The sequence below is a fragment of the Pleuronectes platessa genome, chromosome 15 (genome assembly GCF_947347685.1).
Source record: "Pleuronectes platessa chromosome 15, fPlePla1.1, whole genome shotgun sequence".
NCBI classification, from domain to species: domain Eukaryota; kingdom Metazoa; phylum Chordata; class Actinopteri; order Pleuronectiformes; family Pleuronectidae; genus Pleuronectes; species Pleuronectes platessa.
Window position 1 is genome coordinate 968,249 of NC_070640.1, and position 20,847 is coordinate 989,095.

The following is a 20,847-nucleotide window of genomic DNA, read 5'->3' on the forward strand; positions in this document are numbered from 1 at the left end:
ACGTCTGGTTTCACTTCAGTTGAACTGGACAGAAACATTTCCACACAGAGACGTCACGTCCCTGAGGACACGAAGGACTTTAAGGGACGCGATCAAAACATATCAAATAATATTTTTTTTCTTTTGCAGCAGGAAATGAACGTTACTGACAAAATGAACTTTTATTTGAATAAAAAAAGTAAAGTAGATTTTTAATTATCTCTGTTACAAACTTCTTTTATCATTGATCAAGTGTTTATGAGCTGAGTCTGTTTGATTGTGTCTGTGATGATTATGATGTTCAGAATAAACGGTTTTTGTATCTGACTCAATGAAATGGACCCTCGACTGCTTCATCACTTTATCTGCTAGATTATAATAGATTTGTATTATTATGATTATAAAATTATTATTTAAAGGTACTAGTTGACAGACAATATAATAATTATAACTTATAATAATATAAGTAGAGTGTGTAGAACATTGTTCTGTATTTGTCCACCAGGTGTCACTGTGACACAGGTCATCAGTCACTGCTTCTCATAAAAAACGTTAAAATTATTCACACGTTTTACTATGAAATGTTATAAATGTTCTCAGGTCAAATAAGATAAAATCAGAAAAGCATCAAGTTTGCATCATGATAAAGAAGCTATGAGCTCCACTGATACTAAAACTATGAAAACATTATTTTTGAATTAATTTAATAACCAACATAAATGAAAAATGTTTATTCATGTGGAACAATAAACTACAGAGACTTGTATAGAACCGTGATCCATGTTAGGAGATGGGACATGGACCAAATTAAAAAAGCTGTCTGTGAATGAAATGTGCAGATTACCACGAATTTTCCTTTTCTATATTTTCATGGTGCCCAGAGGATGAACCCTCCTGATTTCAGGGATTCTCTGACTTTTCCTCTTGCGCCCTCTGTTGGTCAAAACATGTACGACCATCTTACGGAACAGCAGTTTTTTTTTTATATATTGAACTTGAATTAATGAAAAATAATAAAATGATATCTACATGAATATTTTGTTCAATATTTGATTGGTAAATAACGAATAAGTTAACAAACACAGATTCTCACGTTTGTAAAAGACTTGATGTTAAACATTGATTATTACATTGATTTCCCCAAAGTGCTGCATCACATGTAACACGACTGACGATGTGCACGTAGATAAGAATCCTGTAAATAATACAAATAATAATAAATGTGGTTTCAAACACAGATAAATAAACCTCTGCTTTTATACTTGTGTATTAAACTGAGTTACACTAAGCGTCCCCAAAGCTTAACGAGCACATTTGTACTTTTATTTCATACTTCTCTGAATCTCTTTGGTCTGGTGTTTTGCCGGAAGCCCCCGGGGATCTAATCCTCCTCCTCCTCCTCTTCCTCCTCCTCCTCTCTGCTCTAGAGGTTTCCTGGAGGACGAGCAGGGGAAGGTAATGGGCCACAAACTCCTAATCAGGACCTTTCTGGGGCTAATTGTTGGCTTTGTTTTGGCCCCGTCTGTCTCCGTCCTCCCTCACAGCTCACAGAGTAATGAGGTGTTACGTTATATGATGCCCCCTCAGGACACCGACCCAGTCGATGAAAGGTCCCTGGAGCTCGGAGAAGAGCCGCAGCTAATGGACAGAAGACGAAATAATAAGAGAAATAATGGTGTAGAAAGATAAAGGTTAAAGACTGGAGAGAGAGAGAGAAGTGGAACGGAAGACGCTGCACCAAGAGGAGGATCGATAAAGATGCAGAGAAAGAAAAGGTGACGTTTGTTTTATTGAGCGTTTCTGTAAGAACCAGATCATTAAGAAAACCTGTGTCTCTGCAAAGCTTCTGTTTGTCAGCAGCTTTAAAACTTCACACAAAATCAATATCGTCTCAAACTGAAGAAAGTTCAACGTTAAGGTTGAAACCAGCTTCTTCTCTCTCAGTTCCAGTTTGTTCTGTAAAACATTTTCTCAAATCGTGACTGAAAGATGAAAAGCACAAATCATATTAAGTAAAAACATCGATTCTTATTTATCGACTTTACGAAAGAAGATTCTGAGCCCAGAGTCATCGAGTGTTTTCCTTTCTATTCTGGTTAATTATGCAAATGTATCAATATCTAATTAGACATTTTAATGTTTGAATATTCAAACTTGTAGTTAAAAAAATGTATCGTCTTTATCTAAATTAATAAATATTGGAAGTTTCCATTTAACTTTCCTTGATTAGAGAAAAGATTCAACCTTTCTTTATGAATCAGTGTCATAGTGTTTTTGATTAAATATGTTGAAACCTTCACTGGTTGTTTTATCAACGTGATTCTCTACGAAGCAGAAAACTACAAAGGTCCAGAGAGTGTTTGAGTTTTTATTAAACAGAGAAACTGAACGTTATCAACTAAATCAACTAAAGAGCTCTGGTGCTGCGTCTTCGTGGAGGACGATGTGGAGTCATGTGACGTGAACCACAGCCACAGTCTGATGCTCACTGGTGTTTGAACTGGGACCAGACCCGACGAGCCTTCACTCAGGTGTGTGAAGGATCTTAACCTCCAGTTTAATGGAACCTTCCCCTCATGCTGGTTCTGTTCCTGTGAATGAACTGAGTCACTTCCTGTCCGGACATTTTCAGAAGCTGCAGTAAAATCGCTCTGAAATATAAAACAGTAGCCGTCAGGTCACCGGAGCAGATCGACGCTTTCATTATGTGACACCTGTGACATCACAACGTGGACGTCCGTGTCTGAAAGACGAGAGGAGGCTCACGTGAAGGTCACTGACCTTTAGGGTTTTTATATCAGACGAAGGTCGAGACAGAACAAACTGCAACTGATGGAAACACATGAACGTGAATTTATCAAAGACCTGTGTTTGTGTCTTTTTGCTGGATGTGGGTTGTTGTGTGTTTCTTGTGTTGTCTTTAATTAGTCCTGGAAATGTGACAAAAGCATGTAACACAGCAAAAGAATGTTAATAACTGATCACTGATCTGTTTCATGGACGTGTCGAGAGACAAATCCAAAGGAATGAGATAGACTAGCGTGTTAGCACGTTGCGTGTTAGCACGTTAGCGTGTTAGCACATTAGCGTGTTAGCACGTTGCGTGTTAGCATACCTGCAGAAGAAGTAGACGATCAAAAATCAGGTGAGACGTCAACATCTTCATCATCATCTTCATCATCGTCTTCATCATCTTCAGATGATTAATGAGCTTGTTTTCAGTGTCTTGGTTGATGTTAGCTTAGCATTTTCACGAGCATTAGCCAACCCTTACAAGATGTTACTTAGCTAATGCTAACTTATAACATGTGAGATTTATGAGCTTCCTGTTTCCATTCTCTTAGCATCATAACTGAAATCCATTAAACTCTAGAAAGAAATTGACAAATTGATAACAATAACATTTATTCCGTCATTAAAATGCTGAGTTTCTGAGTTTTTCACTCGTTCCACATCTTGTTCCCATTTCAGTACCAGAAGGAACCAGTGAGTATTTTATTGGGACCTGATTCAAACAAGTTATTTTCACCATCAATCACCGGCTGTATTTAATCTTTCATTCATTTAATAATCGGATCAGTTGATTGTCAAATAATTTGAATAATCATTTAAAACCAAACTGACAGAAATGTGCACGTTTATCTAGTGTGGAGAATTTAATTTTATCGTTTTTAAATCAACAATATGTAACTTTTATTACTTTGAATTAGCTGAAGCTGAACTGAGATCAGTGAAAAACACTCTGAAGTTATTAAAAACCAGAGTTTATCTCCAACATTCAGCAGGAAACATGAAACATGAAGAATTCGTTTGGTGGATTTGTTACAGCAGCAGCTCTTCAGGGTCAGGAAGCAGAGGATCATGGGTAATATTTCAGTGCAGTGAGTCAGAACATGAAACCACTTCATCACTGGGACCCAGAGACCAGCAGAGTTCATGGTGTGAGGCTGCAGGGGGCGCTGTTCATCAGTAGCTGTTACACAAAGTGTTGATCGAAACAAAACATTTGAACTTCGGACTCTGAGCTTTAACTTCAACATCACATCCGTGTTTATTCGCCACAAAATAAAGTTTTAGAAGAATTTCAGGAAAAAATAAAACATGTGACAAATACATCTTCTCCACTTCACCCTCATGTTCATCAGCACACACGTGTTCGTCTGTGTTTCAAAGTCTAAAGGATGAAAACATGCTCAAATCTCTTTTGTGTGAATGTGACTGAACGAGGAGGAGGAGGAGTGATGGGTAGAATAAGAAAAGGAGGAAGAGGAAGTCGTCAGTTGAGTCTTTAAGAAGTTTCCCTCCTCAGTTTCTCTTATTGCAGAAGAGGAGGAGCTTATAGAAAAAGTGGAGCCTCTGGTTGTGAAGCCCAGTCGCTCGTCTTGCAGGAGCAGAGTCCGATTCCTCCTCCTGTCGTCCGTCACATGTCGTCTTCTTCTCCTCCATCTTTCCTTCTTCATACTCCCTCCACCTTTTTCTCTCATCACCTCCGATCTCCTTTCTTTGTTCATCTGTCTCTCTTCTCATTTCTTTACTGTCTTCACCATTTTTCTTTTCCTACATCATCTTCTTTCATTTCTGTTCCTCCTTATCCTGCTTTTAAATTTCTCTGTTTTATTCTTTCTCTTTTTCCCCCTCTTCTTCCCTCATCTTTCCCTCTCTTCCTTCTCATGTTTGTTCTTTACCTCCCTACAACCTCCATCTTTTTTCTTCTTCTCCCTCACTCTCCAGTCTCGTCCTTTCTTCTTCTCTCGCCTTTCATTCCTTCTCCTCTTCTTATTTTTACCTCCCACTCTCATCTGTTCTTCTCTTCTTTCCTTCCCCTCGTCTCCTTCCCTCTCTCGTCACCGACAGACAGACAGGAGCATTCCGTCCAATCAGGAGTCAGGGTTTTGGTCACATGCCGCTGGACCGTCCCATGCCGGCAGCTTTGCTCATGCAGGGTAAACCTTGAGCTCCAGCTTTTGGGAAGTCGTGCGCCATCACGCGGCCGTTCTCGCCTCCGAGTCCTGAAGCTCCTCCTCCAAAACCGCCCACAGCCGCCACGCCTCCTCCTCCTCCTCCTCCTCCTCCTCCTCCTCCGAGTCGGGTGCTCATCATGGCGGCGTCGATGAGCTCCTGTGAGACAGAGAGAAAAGGAGCTGCTTGGACAAATCTGAATAATGCTCAGTGACATTTACAGGAAGATAACTTTAGAAAAATCTAATTTTATTTGATTAAAATAAGAAACTTGTTGTAAACTGAGTGAAACAGAATCCAGATGTTAGGGTTAGGGTTAGGATGAAGCTTGAATGCTAACATTAGCGTGCTAACACTGCTTGGCAGGTACAATGTTTATCATCTTTAAGCATAGCACGTTAGCATGCTAACATTTGCTTATTTGCACTAAAAAGGTTTGAACGCTTTCAAATGTTGTTCACAATAAACTCATTAAAGTTATAAAATCATTGTAAATATTGATTCTATGACAGCGATTGACTTTGAGACTGTGACACATCTACCAAGATTAAAAACGTCTACAATTAATTAAAAAATATGAAGAATTTTGTTAATGAATTTAACTCCAGCCAGCAGCTTGGTTATTAATGCTTTAGGAAGAATTGAGTTTCTCACGATTCAGAAACTTGCGCCTCGTTCTTTCAGCTTGTACTTGTACAAACATCGAGTTCACGAGTTCCAGGTTCTTCGTTTGTTTCTAATTTCAAAGTGGATTTTAAGATATTTATTTCAGGAAGTGTGTCTCTAAACATCTGTCTGTGTTCAGAGTTATGAATTTAAAAACCTTAATTAACGACAAAACTATCAACCATCAGGATGAACCACAGTAAACCCTGTGAGGGACGAACTCACTGTCTCAACATGAACCTGCAGGTTGTCGTCTCTGACAGTAATAACAGTGAAAGCTGTTTCCATCCCTCCTCAGAGGAAGTAATGATGTGGATCCAGAGTTAATATCCTGTCTCGGGGCCTCGGAGGCTCTCGGGCCTCCTCGCTGTGGTCGTCAGGCAGATTGGAACAAATAGATCTCGGGTTTATTCATCTACATGAACATCAGCGTGGATCACTCATCTCCCTCCTGCCTCCACCTCCACGGCAGGAAGTCTCCAGCTCACCATCCGTCTGCGTCGACTTCACTGTCAACAGCAGGGGCTCTCTCTCTCTCTCCTTCAGCATCTGGTCTCTCGCCCTCATCACTGCCTGTCACTGATCTCTTTTATTCTTTCACTAACTCGCAGGGGGTAAAATTTGCTTATTAACTTTTTTTAATGAAAATCGATTTGGCAAAGCTATCAAGTCTTTTAAAGCTTTTTCCTGGAAATAAAATTTGAAATCTTCACAATTTCTCGTCTGGCCCAAAGCGGTGAACTCGTCCGTCACAAGCACGAAGACAAATGAAGGAGTTGACGGCAGAATGACCGTTTAGCAAACTTTCATCCGTCAGCTCGATTCCTTCGATCTGGACTCAGAGATGAAACAGACGCTCATGATCCCCAGAGGATGAACCCTTCAGATTAGTTTCCCCTGAGCTCGGTCACAACAGTTTGTGTTGAGGTTTGGTTCAGATGTTTGTGTTGCTCTCAGGATGAACTGTGGCGTTCACACTGCATCTCAATCATCGTGTACTTTGTGTACTACATGTACTTTGTGTACTACATGTACTTTGTGTACTACATGTACTTTGTGTACTACATGTACTTTGTGTACTACAGGACAGTGTGACTGACTGAAGTATCAGGTGTGCTCCACCCTGCACCACCTCACAGACAGACCTCTTGTATCTGAGGAGGACGTGTGTATTGATTCTTCCTCCTGTTGGCTGCAGGGACCAGCTCCACCTCGGCAGCAGGTAACCGCTGCTCCATCGGCTCAGACTGATGAACCCGCCACTCGTGACGTGTCCCTGTCGCCGGCGGCCAGGGTTTGTGTGAGTCCTCCCTGTGTGTGAGGAGAATAACAAAAGTCCAGCAGAGCAGCAGCCGGCTGCAGCTGCTGTGGAGACCACGGCTCTAACGACTTGTTTGTTCCTTGTGAACAGTCCATCAAGTCTCAGCATTAACCAGCGTCTGTAATGAGGCGGCTGCAGTTTCATCTCACGCAGACGCCGGCGAGGACGAGGAGCTCGGGATCCGTGTCAGACAACAGAGTTCAGCTGAGGCTCGTTCAAATGGCAGCGAGGAGGAGAGTCACTCGATAAAGAGTTTGAATCCAGAGCGGCTGCAGAGACAGAGCTCCTGATGATCAACCAATCACAGCGACTGATCTTCACTGAGCAGACGGATCGGTCCTGGAGACACCGACTCTGATCGTCCCCGTCGAGGACGTCTTGATTCGTCTCTGAAGGGAATCGTCTGGTCGTTGTGTTGATGAAGAGACGATGAACCTCTTTGTCATTGTGTGTCTGTGTGTAGAATCGTGTACGGTCGCTTTGTGTTAAATAATCAGTTCACAGTCAGCCCTGGATTCTGAAACCAGACGTTCATGTTCTCCAGAGGATGAATCTTAATGACTTTCAGGATCCTGTGACTCATGTTCTAAAGTGGTTCAGACATTCATACTGAAATAAACTGATATGACTTCTGTGATTCTGACTTTTCATCATCGCCTCCTGCAAAGTGACGTCTTTCCCAGGAGCCTCAGCTGCAGCTCTGTGTTTAGAGCTGCAGATATTAGCATGCTAAGCTAAGCTAAACTAAAATGCTCACGGAGCTGCTAGCATGAATGTAGACGTCCTGAAGCCGATTCTCACGACTCCATGGAACTCACCTTCATCCTCCTGGACTCGATCCGGGACTTGTAGCAGAACTCGACCAGGGCCACGAGCATGGCGAGCCCCAAGCCGCCAATCAGAATATAAAACACTCCGGCCACGTTGCTCAGACTGAGCGCGCTCGTCTTGTCCTATCAGCACAGAGGGGAGGGGTCAGGGACAACCAATCAGGGCGCAGACAGTCTGACAAAAGCTAAAATAGAATATCTGTCTAACTAAGACACTTTTTCAGATTTCAAAGGCTGTGACGCGGAGCAGCAGGTTTTCTGTGTTCAGGAGCATTGAGGATAATAAAGAGAATATCTGAGTGTTTCCCAACTTTCAAAAGTCTGAATATCTTTATCACAAAACCCAAATTTAAATAGAAACCCTTCAATTTAAACCTTCTTCTTCTCTGTTGCCTCAGATCAAAGCCTTTGACTGAACATATTTATCTGTCTCATGCAAATTCATGCGACTCAAACAAAATCAGGGAAAATAAAATAATCTCTAAACAGAAAGCGCATTTATTAACTGTCCTACACTGAAGTTTAATGGTGTCTCAGTCTCTACAGAGCAAGTTTATCACTTCTGGAATGAAGAAGTGATATTTTACTGTTCTTCACAGTAAAATATCACTTCTGTCATCTCAACTTTAAATCATTTAAAAGAATATTATTCTAGAGACAATGATAATTTATTGAGCTCTGGTTTCGCTCGTGTGACACATGCATCACTTGGTGTCGGTGGGCGTGTCCTGAAGCACAGCGTGGAGCTGGGAGGAGCCTATCAGAGGGCTTTCCTCTCCAAACTGTCACTTCAACCTCAGCCAATCAGCTTCAGAGAAATGTGAGAAAAGACGATTCAAACTCAGACTAGAACAGGTAAATTCATATTATTTTACTGGGACACTTTTTCAACTTTAATGGTTTAACTTTATCAGATGAAGTGATAAATATTATTTGACAATACAAATCGTTTTATTTTAAAGGGAAATTTCACAAAATGTTTGTTTTCATTCTGTCGTGTTGATTTCTAAATATTTACTAAAACTACGGTTGTATTATTATCAGAGATTCTCTGCTAATCACTTTTAAGTTTAAAGTTTAACATGTCAAATTGAAGGATTTAGAATTGTATCTGTAACTTAAGTTCAGCAGAGTGATAAATAAATATATTCTATTTATTTTGCATTATGTAATATTATATCCGATCTCAAATGTTGTGTTTGTTCTGTTTGCATAGTAGTTGTTGTCCTGTTAAATTATGAAAAACAATAAATAGTGGAACATTGTATAAACATATTTGCATCCCGATGTTTTCACTTCACCAGAGTTTCAGTCTGAACTTTAAATCGTCTTTTTCTCTTTGTCAACGTCGGACTGAACGTTTCCGTTAGTGAGGGTTTGTTACACAGAGCGAACCGGAGGCACATGACAGATTGGAGACAAAAACATCATCATTGTGTGAGTGTGGAGGGGGGTGGGGGGGGGGGGGGGGGCTGTGGGCAGTGGCTTGGATTTCATTTGGTCAGCAGCCAAAGACAGAGAGAGAGAGAGAGAGAGAGAGAGAGAGAGAGAGAGAGACAGAGAGAGAGAGGGAGAGAGAGAGAGGGAGAGAGAGAGAGAGAGAGAGACAGAAAATCTGACTTTTTACATGTGACGTGTTTGATTCAAATTAAAACGATAATCTGACTTTTTACTCTCGAGTTTTGTTTTCACGACAGATTTTATCACATTGACGCAGAAGAGAAAACTTGTCTTCTAAAAGTTTCTAAAACTTGAGGACAAACTCAAATTAAAGTGTAAATGTTGAAGCTACAGGCGATCGTGGATTTTAGATTTTATAAAGTGAGAGAACGTAAGAAGTCAGATTTTTTGTCCTGTTTGTCTGCGGCTGCTTCAGGGTCGGAGCCGACCGGAGGATTTTCTGGAGAACAGAAGGAAAGCTGAGCAGAGAAAGTCTCAGAATAGATCTGCTGGATTTCTACTGATCTGGAGACGTGAAAATCCTCTTATCTCCAATAGTCTGCTTTGTCAGAGTCGGCTGAAGTCCAGCTCATTCTCTCACGTTTGTGGAAACTAAGTTCATAAGATAAAGTCTGAATGTAAAACGCTGAGTACTAGAGTCACAGAATATTTAAACACGATGATATTTCCCTTCGTTCGTCCTTCAGCTCTTCAGAAAGATCAGCTGAGCAGCAGCGTTTCACTCTAGAAACAAAAAGGTTTTTCAAAAGAACTAGAAAAGAAATTCTCTGTGAATATAAAACTGGATTTTGAAGCTCCTTAATCTGAATTTCAAAGTTGGATATTGTACATTTTGTTTTTAAAGGAATAGAAATAAGATTTCTAGGACCAGTTGCTGGATAGCTTAGCTTAGCACAAGAAGTTCTATGTTATACAGTTAACATAAAAGCTCACTGATGTTTTATCTACAAACAAATATATAACATCATAAACAATAAGCAAAAGCGTTATTATGTGTGAGGCCTACACTCATAGACAGAGAGTAACATCCTGGTTACTACTTTGTTATTCACTGAGAAAGATTAGAGATTAAATAATTATAAAGAAAATATCGAAAGAGCTCGATCAGACTTAAAAAAAAAAATCCAAAATGGGTTCTTTGTCAAAAACAGAAACAAAAACTTCTACTCTGAAAAAAATGAAACTTGAAAAACCCTTTTTCTTTTCAGAGGGAAGCCGCTGAGTTCTGGGGCTTTGGGTTTGTGTGTCTGTCGGGGGAGCAGGGGGTGGGGGGGGGGTAACCAACACATGTGGGACCAGGCCAGAGAGCGACCTCAACAACTGACCTTTCTGCCGGAGTCCTTGTGTCCACACTCCCCCTTGTCATACCACCACTTGTTTTTCAACTTGTCTAAGATGGCTTGTTCATTGAGCTTCAGTACTGCTAGGTTTACTGGGATTCTTCAAAGAACCAATGGGAGGCAGGGAGGGGGTGGGGGGTGGGGGGGGAATAACATAAATAACATTATGCACCTCCATGTTATCTTATGTTATTGTTCAGCTGCACAGCGGCAGCAGCAACCATATTAGCGACAGTAGCATTAGCTGTACAGAAGCTGTGATAGGCTACAGAGAACATCTCAATAACATCAACAGAGAAGAAAACAAACAGAAACAACAGACACAGTCTCACAGATAAAACTGTTGTAGAAAATGTCAGCATCAAAGTGATATGCGTTAATACTCCATCTAGCTGGTTTAGCCTGACTCCTGTGTGCGAGATGTGTATTACTATATCACTTTGGGAAACCGGCAAGAGCTGAGCACACTCCGGCCTCTTCAGGAGGATCCATGCAGAGGAAAGAAGAGGAGATGACCTCAGAGGTCACGTGACCCGGGGAAGTATTTTACTGGGCGAGCTAACGGGATCATCTGCAGTTACTACGTCTGCCAGGGAGGTTATGTTTTCACCCCCGTTTCTTTATCATTGTGAGATAGAAGATCTTTTTGTAAACTCCCTCTAATACAACAACTTGATGGATCAATCCCCTTCTACTACTGAGGTAGAAGTAATGTAACTGTAGCTGTGACCGACACCAGGGATCTAACCCCCCCCCCCCGTGGTGTCATCCGGAGCGTGGCTAGTGGGAGCTGTTGCCGGTTACCCTGGTGTGCCATTGCCTGTCGTTACCCGTTGGGGTTACGGTGATCTGACCTTGGAGTCCCCTCCCCCGGTGCCGCACTCTCCCTTGTCATACCACCATCTGTTTTTCAATTTGTCCAACAGGCCCTGCTCGTTCAGTTTTAACACTGCCAAGTTAACAGGGTTTCTACAGGGATGATAGTCACAGTGAGGGATAAAAGGGAACTGAGTGTTAATGAGCAGAGGACGCGTCATGGAAGAGAGCAACATCATCACGTGTGTTATGACAGGCAGGTTATTACTGGAGGAAAGATTTACTGCTCCTCAACACAGACCTTTTTAAAATGTTGTTTTCCGTCACGTAAAGGTTTGTGTATCATGTCCACAGAGCTTTTATTCTGAAGGACTCTTCACTGGGCTGTTGAAGCTCAATCAATCCTGTTGATACTTAAATACTTTACTTTGTTAAGGTTTGAGGATCTTTGGTCACAGGACTAGTTACTAGTTACTAGTTACTAGTTACTACGTCACCTGACTTCAGACTTTGCTCCTGTCATTATTCCCTCAGCCACTAGAGGGCGATCAGAAATAATCAGAAACGTAACCAGAAGTTGTAATTAGCTGGAGCCCAGTGAGGAGCTCAAGGAAGAAAACATTTTAGAAATGCCTGGATTGAAAAACTGTGAATAAATCCAGAACTGACGACTTCGCATTCATGTGCGTTTCCTCCCTGATACATAAAGGAGAAACAACATTCATGCATTTAGATTTTCACAATGTGAAATATCACATCACTCAGGTTAAAAGAATTGATGATGGGAATTTTGTGCCGTCCTGTTTTTGACAGGAATCACCAGAAGTTTCCTGTTGTTCTCCTTCACGTACCAGTGAGGACCAGAGCAGCTCAGAAGCAGTGATGAGTTAATGGTGATGAAAAGAACTGGGCTCATTGAAATGACTGATTCAGATTGAAGAGACAATAACGTGATTAACACCATAAGAGCAACAGAAGAGTTGGTTCTAAAGAAACAGACACGACACAAATATCAAGATGAGGAGAATAAAAACAGTCCAGTTAAAATATGCACAAACTAAAAATGGAAAAAATGTGAATCCAACTAATCTGTTAGAATAAACATCAATTTGTAGTTGATTATAAAAGACGATTGTTGTTTGGTGGAATAAGCTCAGAGGATATTATATTAGATGATATGAATAAAAAGCAGAAGTTAACATTTTCAGCAGAGTTTTAAAACTGGACATTTTGAAAACACATGAATTGTAACATTTTGGAACAAGACTCGAACAGAAGCACAGTCATCGTACGTTTGACCACAGCGACACGAGGACAGAGCAGAAGCTGAGGACACGAGGACGTGAGGACAGACAGACACTCGACCCAGAGACAGAGACAGAGACAGAGACTCAGTGAAGATTGTGTTTGAAAAACTGTGAATAACGTCTGTGGCTCTGCTTTATTATCAGTGTATGTCACAGTTCATTAATTTGATTTAAACAAATTTAAAACCATTTAACTATGAATGTGGAATCTCAGTTTGCTCGGCTGTAATTTGCCGTCTCAGCAGCACGTTTCTCCACAGATGAGATAAAGTTAAAACACGGAGGAACAAAGGTTCTCATCTCATCTTTGAACTCATTTCCTCTCTGAGTCGGGGTCGGCTGCAAAATGCTGATGTTCAGCAGAAAGACGAGAGCAAAATGTTCTGTGAAGGAAAGTGATGCTGCTGTCAGGTGAACAAGTTCAGGGGAGTTTCACGTTTTAGCTGAATTAAGATTTTTGGTTTAGTTTTGTGTTCGGTCACCAACCTACAATAACTGTATATATATATATATATATATATATATATATGTATATATGTATATATATAATAAACCAGATAACTGTCCAGTGACCTGTGGATGTTGAGTTTACTATAAATACTGTTTGTTAACACAGTCTGAAGCTTCATGTTTGTTCCATAGTTTCCTTTGATCTGTTAGTTTTAGTTTCACGTTGTGATCAAGGGACTAAAGAATCGTGTCTGACAAAGAAATGACCTGTGGTCCTCACCTACGTGGGCGGAGTCTACCTACACTTGACTCTGATTGGTTTGTAGACGGCGTCCGACTTGGGCGTCGTTGCAAAACAACAAAAGAACAAACAAATAAACTGATGTGTTTGTTTTCCTGATGAAACTTTAACGTTGCAGTTGGCAGAGGAACCGGCTGATTTCATTACTGCTCAGAGACGGTTTATAGTTCTGCAGAGTAATTATCATTTTTCATATGAGAACCAAATTGCTTTTCCATGAAATAAAGATGAACCAACATGGTGATGAGGCTCGCTCCAATCTGGTTTTTGGTTTCACCCGACACCAGCATGGTTCTGATCGATCGGTGGGTTTGTGTGTTTCAGAGTTGTGTGGACGTCGAGGAGGACAGACAGGCAGCTGGGCAGTCAGACAGGCAGGAACAGACGACAACAGACAGGTCAACAGGCCGACAGGGCAGGAACAGACAGACACATACTGACAAGGACAAACAAAAGAGAGAGATAGACAAGACAGACAGAGAGACAGATTAAGAGACTGACAGTCAGACAGACAGAGACACAGACAGACTAACAGACAGTTAACAGGTCTATCTAACCCCTGGTGGGTCAGTGTTTCCTCACGTGAACAGATTAGTGATGTTCACACTTCATTAACCAACATGGAGCCGAGTCAGCAGCTGCTGAGGACTGAAGTCCACCTGGACTTTACATGTTGACACAGACTGTGAATAAAGATGGACGACTCGTCACAGTGAAGCTGAAAACTCTCAGATATCAATGCTGCCATCTTGTGGTGACGGTGTAATTTGTCTGTGCAGTAGAGATCGTGGGGTGGAGCCGTGGTATCGACGTCCCGCCCACACATGTGCTGGACCAATCCCGAGTCAGTCTCAGCTGTCAATCATGACGTCTAAATTGTTCTTATATCATCAAATAACTGATTCAAAACAAACTGATCAGAAACTTGAAGAAACATCAGAGAGAGAAGAACGACTGAAAAGACAGAATCATCTGTACAAACATTTATTTAACGTCTACTGTGATGTGGTTTGGTTTGGTCCATGTCCCATCTGCTAACATGGAGGAGGTTCATGAGCTGAACTGGAGCCAGCCACTAGGGGGAGATGAGAGGATTGGACTTGACTCGATGTTCATCTTTATTCACAGTCTCTGGTTCTGTTGTGTTTGCAGCTGATCTGAGAGATTTGACCACGTCACCGTTTATCGAGTCTCAGGGAAGAAACACTACATCAGCTCCTGACGTGTGACTGGTGACCACTGGTCAGGGATCAGATTCCCAGTAGGTTGTGGTTTAGAGTTCAATAAATGATCATGTGCGATGTGCTGATGACGTGGATCAGTATATATGCACATTTCCTATTCTTCTACTTTCCCACAGAAACAGACAAACGAGACACCCCCACACTGACGGTCCACATGTTCAGATGTTCAGAGAGTACCTGAGGGCCGATCCTTTGGGCGTGGCCACTCCGTAGCCTTTGGAGTCCAGGTTGCCTCCGACCTTCATGGTGTCGCAGGGCTTCCTCTGCTCGATGTACTCGTTCATGGAGGACTCCAGCAGGTAGGCGTACTTCCCCTTCGACTTCCGGACCCGCACCACGCCTTCGTCCGTGTTCCTGACGAACACTGACGGGTCCGTGCTCCGCATGTACGACCACATCTTCTCAAACACTGCGATCTTGGACCTCTGAAGGTTAGAAGAAGAGAAGAGGGTGAGTTCAGAACCCGTTAGCGGCTCAAGGCTCATTAGCGATAGCTTGTTGATGCACTTCTCTGTGACATGTCCATGTTTCTCACGTTAGATATCTTGTTGTGAACAGTTCAAAACGAGCTCAGGGCTTCAACCCTTGTTGTGAGTTTAATCTGAGGAGATGTCCTCACCATAAAGAACTCTTTGGTGGAGCCTCCATCCAGGGTCCCATAGGAGATCTCTGTCTGCTTGGCCAGGTCCTCTGAGCCCTCGATGGGGGAGACCATCCTCTCCACGGTGAGGAAGGCTGCCAGGTTGGCCGTGTAGGAGGAGATGATGATGAGGGTGAAGAACCACCAGACGCCTCCAACGATCCGGCCGGAGAGAGACCTGCAGAGAACAAGTTCTCTAAGAGTCAGATCTGTGGCCACTCCACAGAGGAGATCTCAGGGCCTTGCTTGAAGGTTCCACAGTCTTTCCTTAGATTAACTGAGGATTGAAAGATTTGTTTTCACTTTTTAATTGGGCCACAAAATTCCAATCATCTCATTCCTGAGTCTGACTGAACATTTCTGCCAGATTTAAAATATCATGTTCACAAGACGGGGGAGGACGGATAGTCTGACTACCTGTGACACGTACAGACACTGACACACATTGACACACATTAACACACATTAACACACATTAACACACACAGACACACACTGACACACACTGACAAACATAATAAGACATGAGACATTGGATCAGAGCCCACAGTTTGTCTCCAGAGACAAACAGGACGAGGGTTAAAGAGCAGGAAGTCAACGTGGTTCATGTTTGAATCCTTCATGAGATGAACGAGGACTTTCTCGAGCTCCGGATACAAACTGTGTCCAGCCCGGTGTCCCCCGTCTGCCAGGCTCCACAGGAATATGTTCAGATTTTAAAATTCACTCTTCTCAGGGATTTGGGGAAAAATTAAAGTAAAAATCATCTGTTCACGCCCACATTTCCTCCAATAGGAACGAGAGAGGATTTATATCCAAATGTGTGTTTGCTCCCTGAATCACAGGACACACAACACACATGTAGGTTATCCTCATGTGACAACAAAGAGGCAGCGGTGTGAACACACACACACACACACACACACACACACACACACACTAGCCCTACAGTCCTCAGCAGAAGGTCACCCTGTTTGATGGCACATGAGAAACATTAACACACTAAAGAAAGGTTGAGACAGTTAGAAAACACACAAAGCGACAACATGTCCTCACAACGATTGTAAGAAGCTTCAGAATAAGACAAAGGAAGACGGCTGCAGCTCGGGACGTGATGAACAGAACATTAGAAAATTTAAATGTTTTAAATTAAAACTCAAATTCAAATGATCAACGTGAAGATGAACAGAACACGTTCTCACACCTGCTGCAAATGTTAACAGATTAAAATCATATTGACATAATCCATGAGAGGAAAGGTAAAGATTCTGTTCTTTTGTTCACCTGCAGCACACACACACAGGCACACACACACACACACACACACACACACACACACACACACACACACACAACCTTAATCACAGTGTATAATGCAGAGTTATTTTAATGAGGTTATGAGGAAAACGATTTCTGAAATATTCATAAATGCAAACACAGTGACACACTCATACATATATTAACACACACACACACACATGGACACACACAAACACACATCCAGAATAGAAAGAGCCTCAGGCCTGAACACTACAGTAACATATAACTGACCCGGCAGCACGTCACACAGATTGTGTGTGTGTGTGTCATGATAACGTGTTTGTGTGTGTGTGTGTGTCCTGATAACGTGTTTGTGTGTGTGTGTGTGTGTGTCATGATAACGTGTGTGTGTACAGTTGGAGGACTGTTACAGCGAACACCTTACAGAACGTTTGTATTTTCTTTCAGGATTTTAAAGATACTTCCTGTTTCCCACAGCTCGTGTTCATTCAGGAGAATTGTTTGTTGTTGTTGCCGGCTCGAGTTTCTTGTAAACAAACAACTTGTCCAGCAAAGCAGACAACAGCTTGTGAGACTGAGACATGTGGCCTTTCTAAACAGAAGGAGAACTTAAAAGAGTTTTTAATATTTTCAAAAGACTTGGATATCATCAGGTTTTTGGCTTTGTGAAGATATTTCAACAGCACAAACACACAAACACACAAACACACAAACACACAAACACACAAGCAGCTGTTCACGCTCTGTTGACATCAGAGCATCTGTCGTCCACCATGCAAACAGCTGAGCACAATTATTGTGTTTAGGAATCAGGGAAAAACCTGGAATGTTCTGTGAATGAAATGTAAATGTTCAGTTTGTTTCGATGCCTCAAAGTAAAAAAGATAAAAAGATTTAAAAACGTGAATTTGTGTCGAAGCACCAGAACCACAGGTCTGTGCTGGACTGAGGAGGAACAGTTACCTGGGAGAGATGTCGCAGCCCTGCTGCATGAAGGCCCCGAGAGAGAACCACAGGGAGTTGAAGATCCCGAAGTCGTTGGTGTATTCAGGCGACTCCTTCTCTTTCTGCTGGTTCTGGTTCTGGTGCTGGTGCTGGTGCTGGTTCTGAGAGTAACCTGACAAAACAGAGTGGTGTCACGAGGGAACCGGCAGCAACCAGGGGACTGGAGACACGACAACAACGCTGAGGTACCTGGAGAGTGAGCGAGTTCAGAGGAGGTGGGCGGAGCTCGGTGAGACGAAGAGGAGGGGACGGTCTCATCTTCATCATCAGAGTCCTCGCCCTTCCACTCGTACGGACTGAACCGACTCACCTGAGAGACAAAGACCAGGACACAACCTGAGAAGATGTCTTTTGTTCTCCAGAGGTTCAGCATCAGAACCGGAGATAAAAGAAAAGACTGAAACTAAATAAAAGTTTCACGTCCCACTTTTAATTCCAGTATGTTTGAGTTAATGTAGGAAGAACTGTGAAGGAGAGATGGTCCCAACAGAAACTACTGGGAGGAGATACTCAGTTCCTCCACTTATATAAAAGTAAAAATACTCGATTACAAGTCAAAGTGGTTCATCCAAACCCAGTTTCTCAGCTTCATGTTTATATTGTTGTTGTATTTGTTTCTTTCTTAATAAAGACATCGAATCCACACAAAGAACTGATGCTTGTAAAACAGAAGAATATTGAACTAACATAATAAACTTTATGGATGTGATTTCTTCTTCTTTGGATGTTTTCATGAAGATGCTGTTTAAATACTACAAATAAACGTTCACATAGTTGTGTTTACAACATTAAAACCTTATTGTATCTGTTCACAAACAGGTCATTACAGCGTATGAGATATCCTCTGTGTCACCACGCTGCCCCCCCCCCCCCCCCCCCCTCACCAGGAAGAGCACCACGCTGACTCCGATGTAGGCGAAGACGATGCACATCCAGATCTCGTAGGCCAGCGGGTCCAGGAAGGAGAACACGCCTGGTTTGGACTTGGTGGGCTTCTTGATCATGATGGAGATTCCCAGGGACATGAAGGGCTTGGTGAAGTCGATCACCTGCTCTCGCACCAGAGTGATGGTGAGCGGGGCCACGGCCACGTCGGCCTTCTGCAGGGGGGGGGGGGGGGGGGAGAGAGACACTGTGAGGTTCATGTATCTGCTCCACCCGACCTCGTCAGCAGAATGACTAATGAAGAGTCCAGCACGCACCCCGTACACCAGTTCTCCCACCATGCCGTTCCACATCTTCGTGATCCCGTCTCTGGCGCCGTACTTGCCGTCGCCCACCAGCTGCAGGCGGTAGGTGAAGCCCACGTGCTTGGCGATCTCCGAGGCGAGCTCGGCACAGTAACCTTCGAACTTGTCGTTTCCTACCAGCTGCTCGTGGTTCTTCTTCAGCATCATGTAGGGAGCTTCCTGTTCGGAGACACATGCTGAGGACATCAGGACGCTTGTCCTCTCTCGTCTCATTCGTCTCTTTATTGATCTTTGAATTTACTGCTGACATGGTTTTTATTTCAGTTTTTTATTTATTCTACCATTGGTCCCTCGTTTATTCTCTTTTATTATCAAACTGGTTCCAGGTTTGAGTCAAACAAAGTGATTCAAATTACAGATTTCTGCAGGTTAGGACAGTTATGAAAGATTCACTACACATCTGGAGGAGGAGCAGCTTCTTACCAGGATGGTGGTGACGATGTAGGTTCTGTTCTGCAGCCCGTAGGCCTCCTCCGGCGCCGGCCTGTAGATGGCGGTGTTCACGTAGCCCCTCCTCTCGTTCCAGTAGCCAATCTAAACGCAGGACAGCCCCCGTTACATCACAGCTGTTAGCTCCTCGCCTCCTTCAGCACCTCCTCCCAGCGCTCCAGAGGAGGTGAAGCGTTTCTTCACACCTGCAGCTACTTGATGCTCATTAATGTGAAGCTTTATTCTGTGGGCTGGTGTTTTCTCTACAAGCTGCTGACTGGACTTAACTGTTAATTCATCACTGTCAAATAAACTCTATGTGAGATCTTCACAAACCCTTTTTCAGGATGTGAAACCCGAGTGTGTAGCGATGGAGTCAGATTAACGATCATCACACAGAAGCTCCGTGTGTCTGATGGAGGGAACAGAACCCTGTGAGTCTGCAGGTCTGAGACCGAACAAGTGATTGAACTGATCATCGCACCTCGACTCAGAGGAGATGGAGCTCATCAGGGAAACGAGCTGATGGACAGAAAACCATTAAAACCATTAAAACCATTTCACAACAGAAAGCAGCACCTTCGTGGCTCCTTTGCTGCCGAGCTCCATCACGGTCACGGTGTAGTTGGTTCGATGTCCCTGATCATCGAACTGCACGTGACCCGTCAGACCTTCGAGACGCACCTGCACACACACACACACACACACACACACACACACACACACACACACACACACACACACACACACACACACACACACATCAGAAACGATAAAAATCTTCTTTTCATTTTACTCTTCAACAGTTTATCAACTCTCTGGTGATGTCGTGACGTCGTGTTTTCCAGTTTGACCTCATGGGGGTGCTGTTGTTTCCCTGTTACTCAGAATAGATGTATTCTTGTTTTTGTTATTATTATAATAGCTCATTGTCACGGTGCATTTTGTTTGTTATTAGAGATTTAACGTCAGAAGATGACGAGGATCTAGTTCAGTACCAGTGACGTGTCAAACTGGTCCCAGTGAGCTCTGAACGATGGTTGATCCAAGCTGGTTACTGAACTCAGTACTTTTAAGGGCACTAGAGGATTTATGGTCGGTGCTACCCGGCGCCAATTTGAACCATGAGACTGCTTGAAATCCTACAGGTCTGAGAACTGGCTCAGTCTCCATGTGCTGGTGCTGGATCAGGTCCAAAGGGAACATCATCCCACACAGATCAGAGACCAGTCCACAACAAGAGAAGTCAAGTGATTGACGAGAGAAACGTCTCAACGAGCAGCTTCTGCTCCAGATCAAACTCTAACTTGAGAAGCCAGAGAATCTCAAAAGAGAAACAGAGGAGCTGCCACCGAGTGCGAGGGAGGCTGACTGATCTGGGTCAGTCCACGAGGAGCTCCAGCCCGGGGGACATGAAACCGTGTGAATATGAAATATGAGAATCATTAATGAATGTGGGAAAACAAACTGTTGTGTGTTTGTTGTTGTTTGTCACTTGTTCCTTCACAGTGACATGATGTCAAACACACACACCAATGTAATGGCTACTGTTGATTGTGTAGACGTGT

The 20,847-nt window shown here is 42.9% G+C and overlaps 2 protein-coding genes across 2 annotated transcripts in view; one reads left to right on the plus strand and one right to left on the minus strand.

Annotated features, from left to right (window-relative positions):
- Positions 1-306, plus strand: part of nipal4 (NIPA like domain containing 4) — a gene marked incomplete in the record, with an annotated part of 7,868 nt that extends 7,562 nt beyond the window's left edge. The window contains 1 exon segment of the mRNA XM_053441136.1: positions 4-306.
- A 3,578-nt stretch (positions 307-3,884) lies between these two features.
- Positions 3,885-20,847, minus strand: part of LOC128457292 (glutamate receptor 1) — a 33,783-nt gene continuing 16,820 nt past the window's right edge. Inside the window, exons 7-18 of the mRNA XM_053441927.1 lie at positions 19,859-19,963; positions 19,274-19,384; positions 18,803-19,009; positions 18,485-18,700; positions 17,851-17,910; positions 17,559-17,650; positions 15,294-15,492; positions 14,852-15,099; positions 10,542-10,656; positions 7,727-7,878; positions 6,750-6,915; positions 3,885-5,097 (exon numbers count right to left, since the gene is read on the minus strand). Coding sequence (XP_053297902.1) covers positions 4,876-5,097; positions 6,750-6,915; positions 7,727-7,878; positions 10,542-10,656; positions 14,852-15,099; positions 15,294-15,492; positions 17,559-17,650; positions 17,851-17,910; positions 18,485-18,700; positions 18,803-19,009; positions 19,274-19,384; positions 19,859-19,963 — 1,893 coding nt within the window. The 3' untranslated portion in view covers positions 3,885-4,875. The remainder of the gene's footprint in view (positions 5,098-6,749; positions 6,916-7,726; positions 7,879-10,541; positions 10,657-14,851; positions 15,100-15,293; positions 15,493-17,558; positions 17,651-17,850; positions 17,911-18,484; positions 18,701-18,802; positions 19,010-19,273; positions 19,385-19,858; positions 19,964-20,847) is intronic.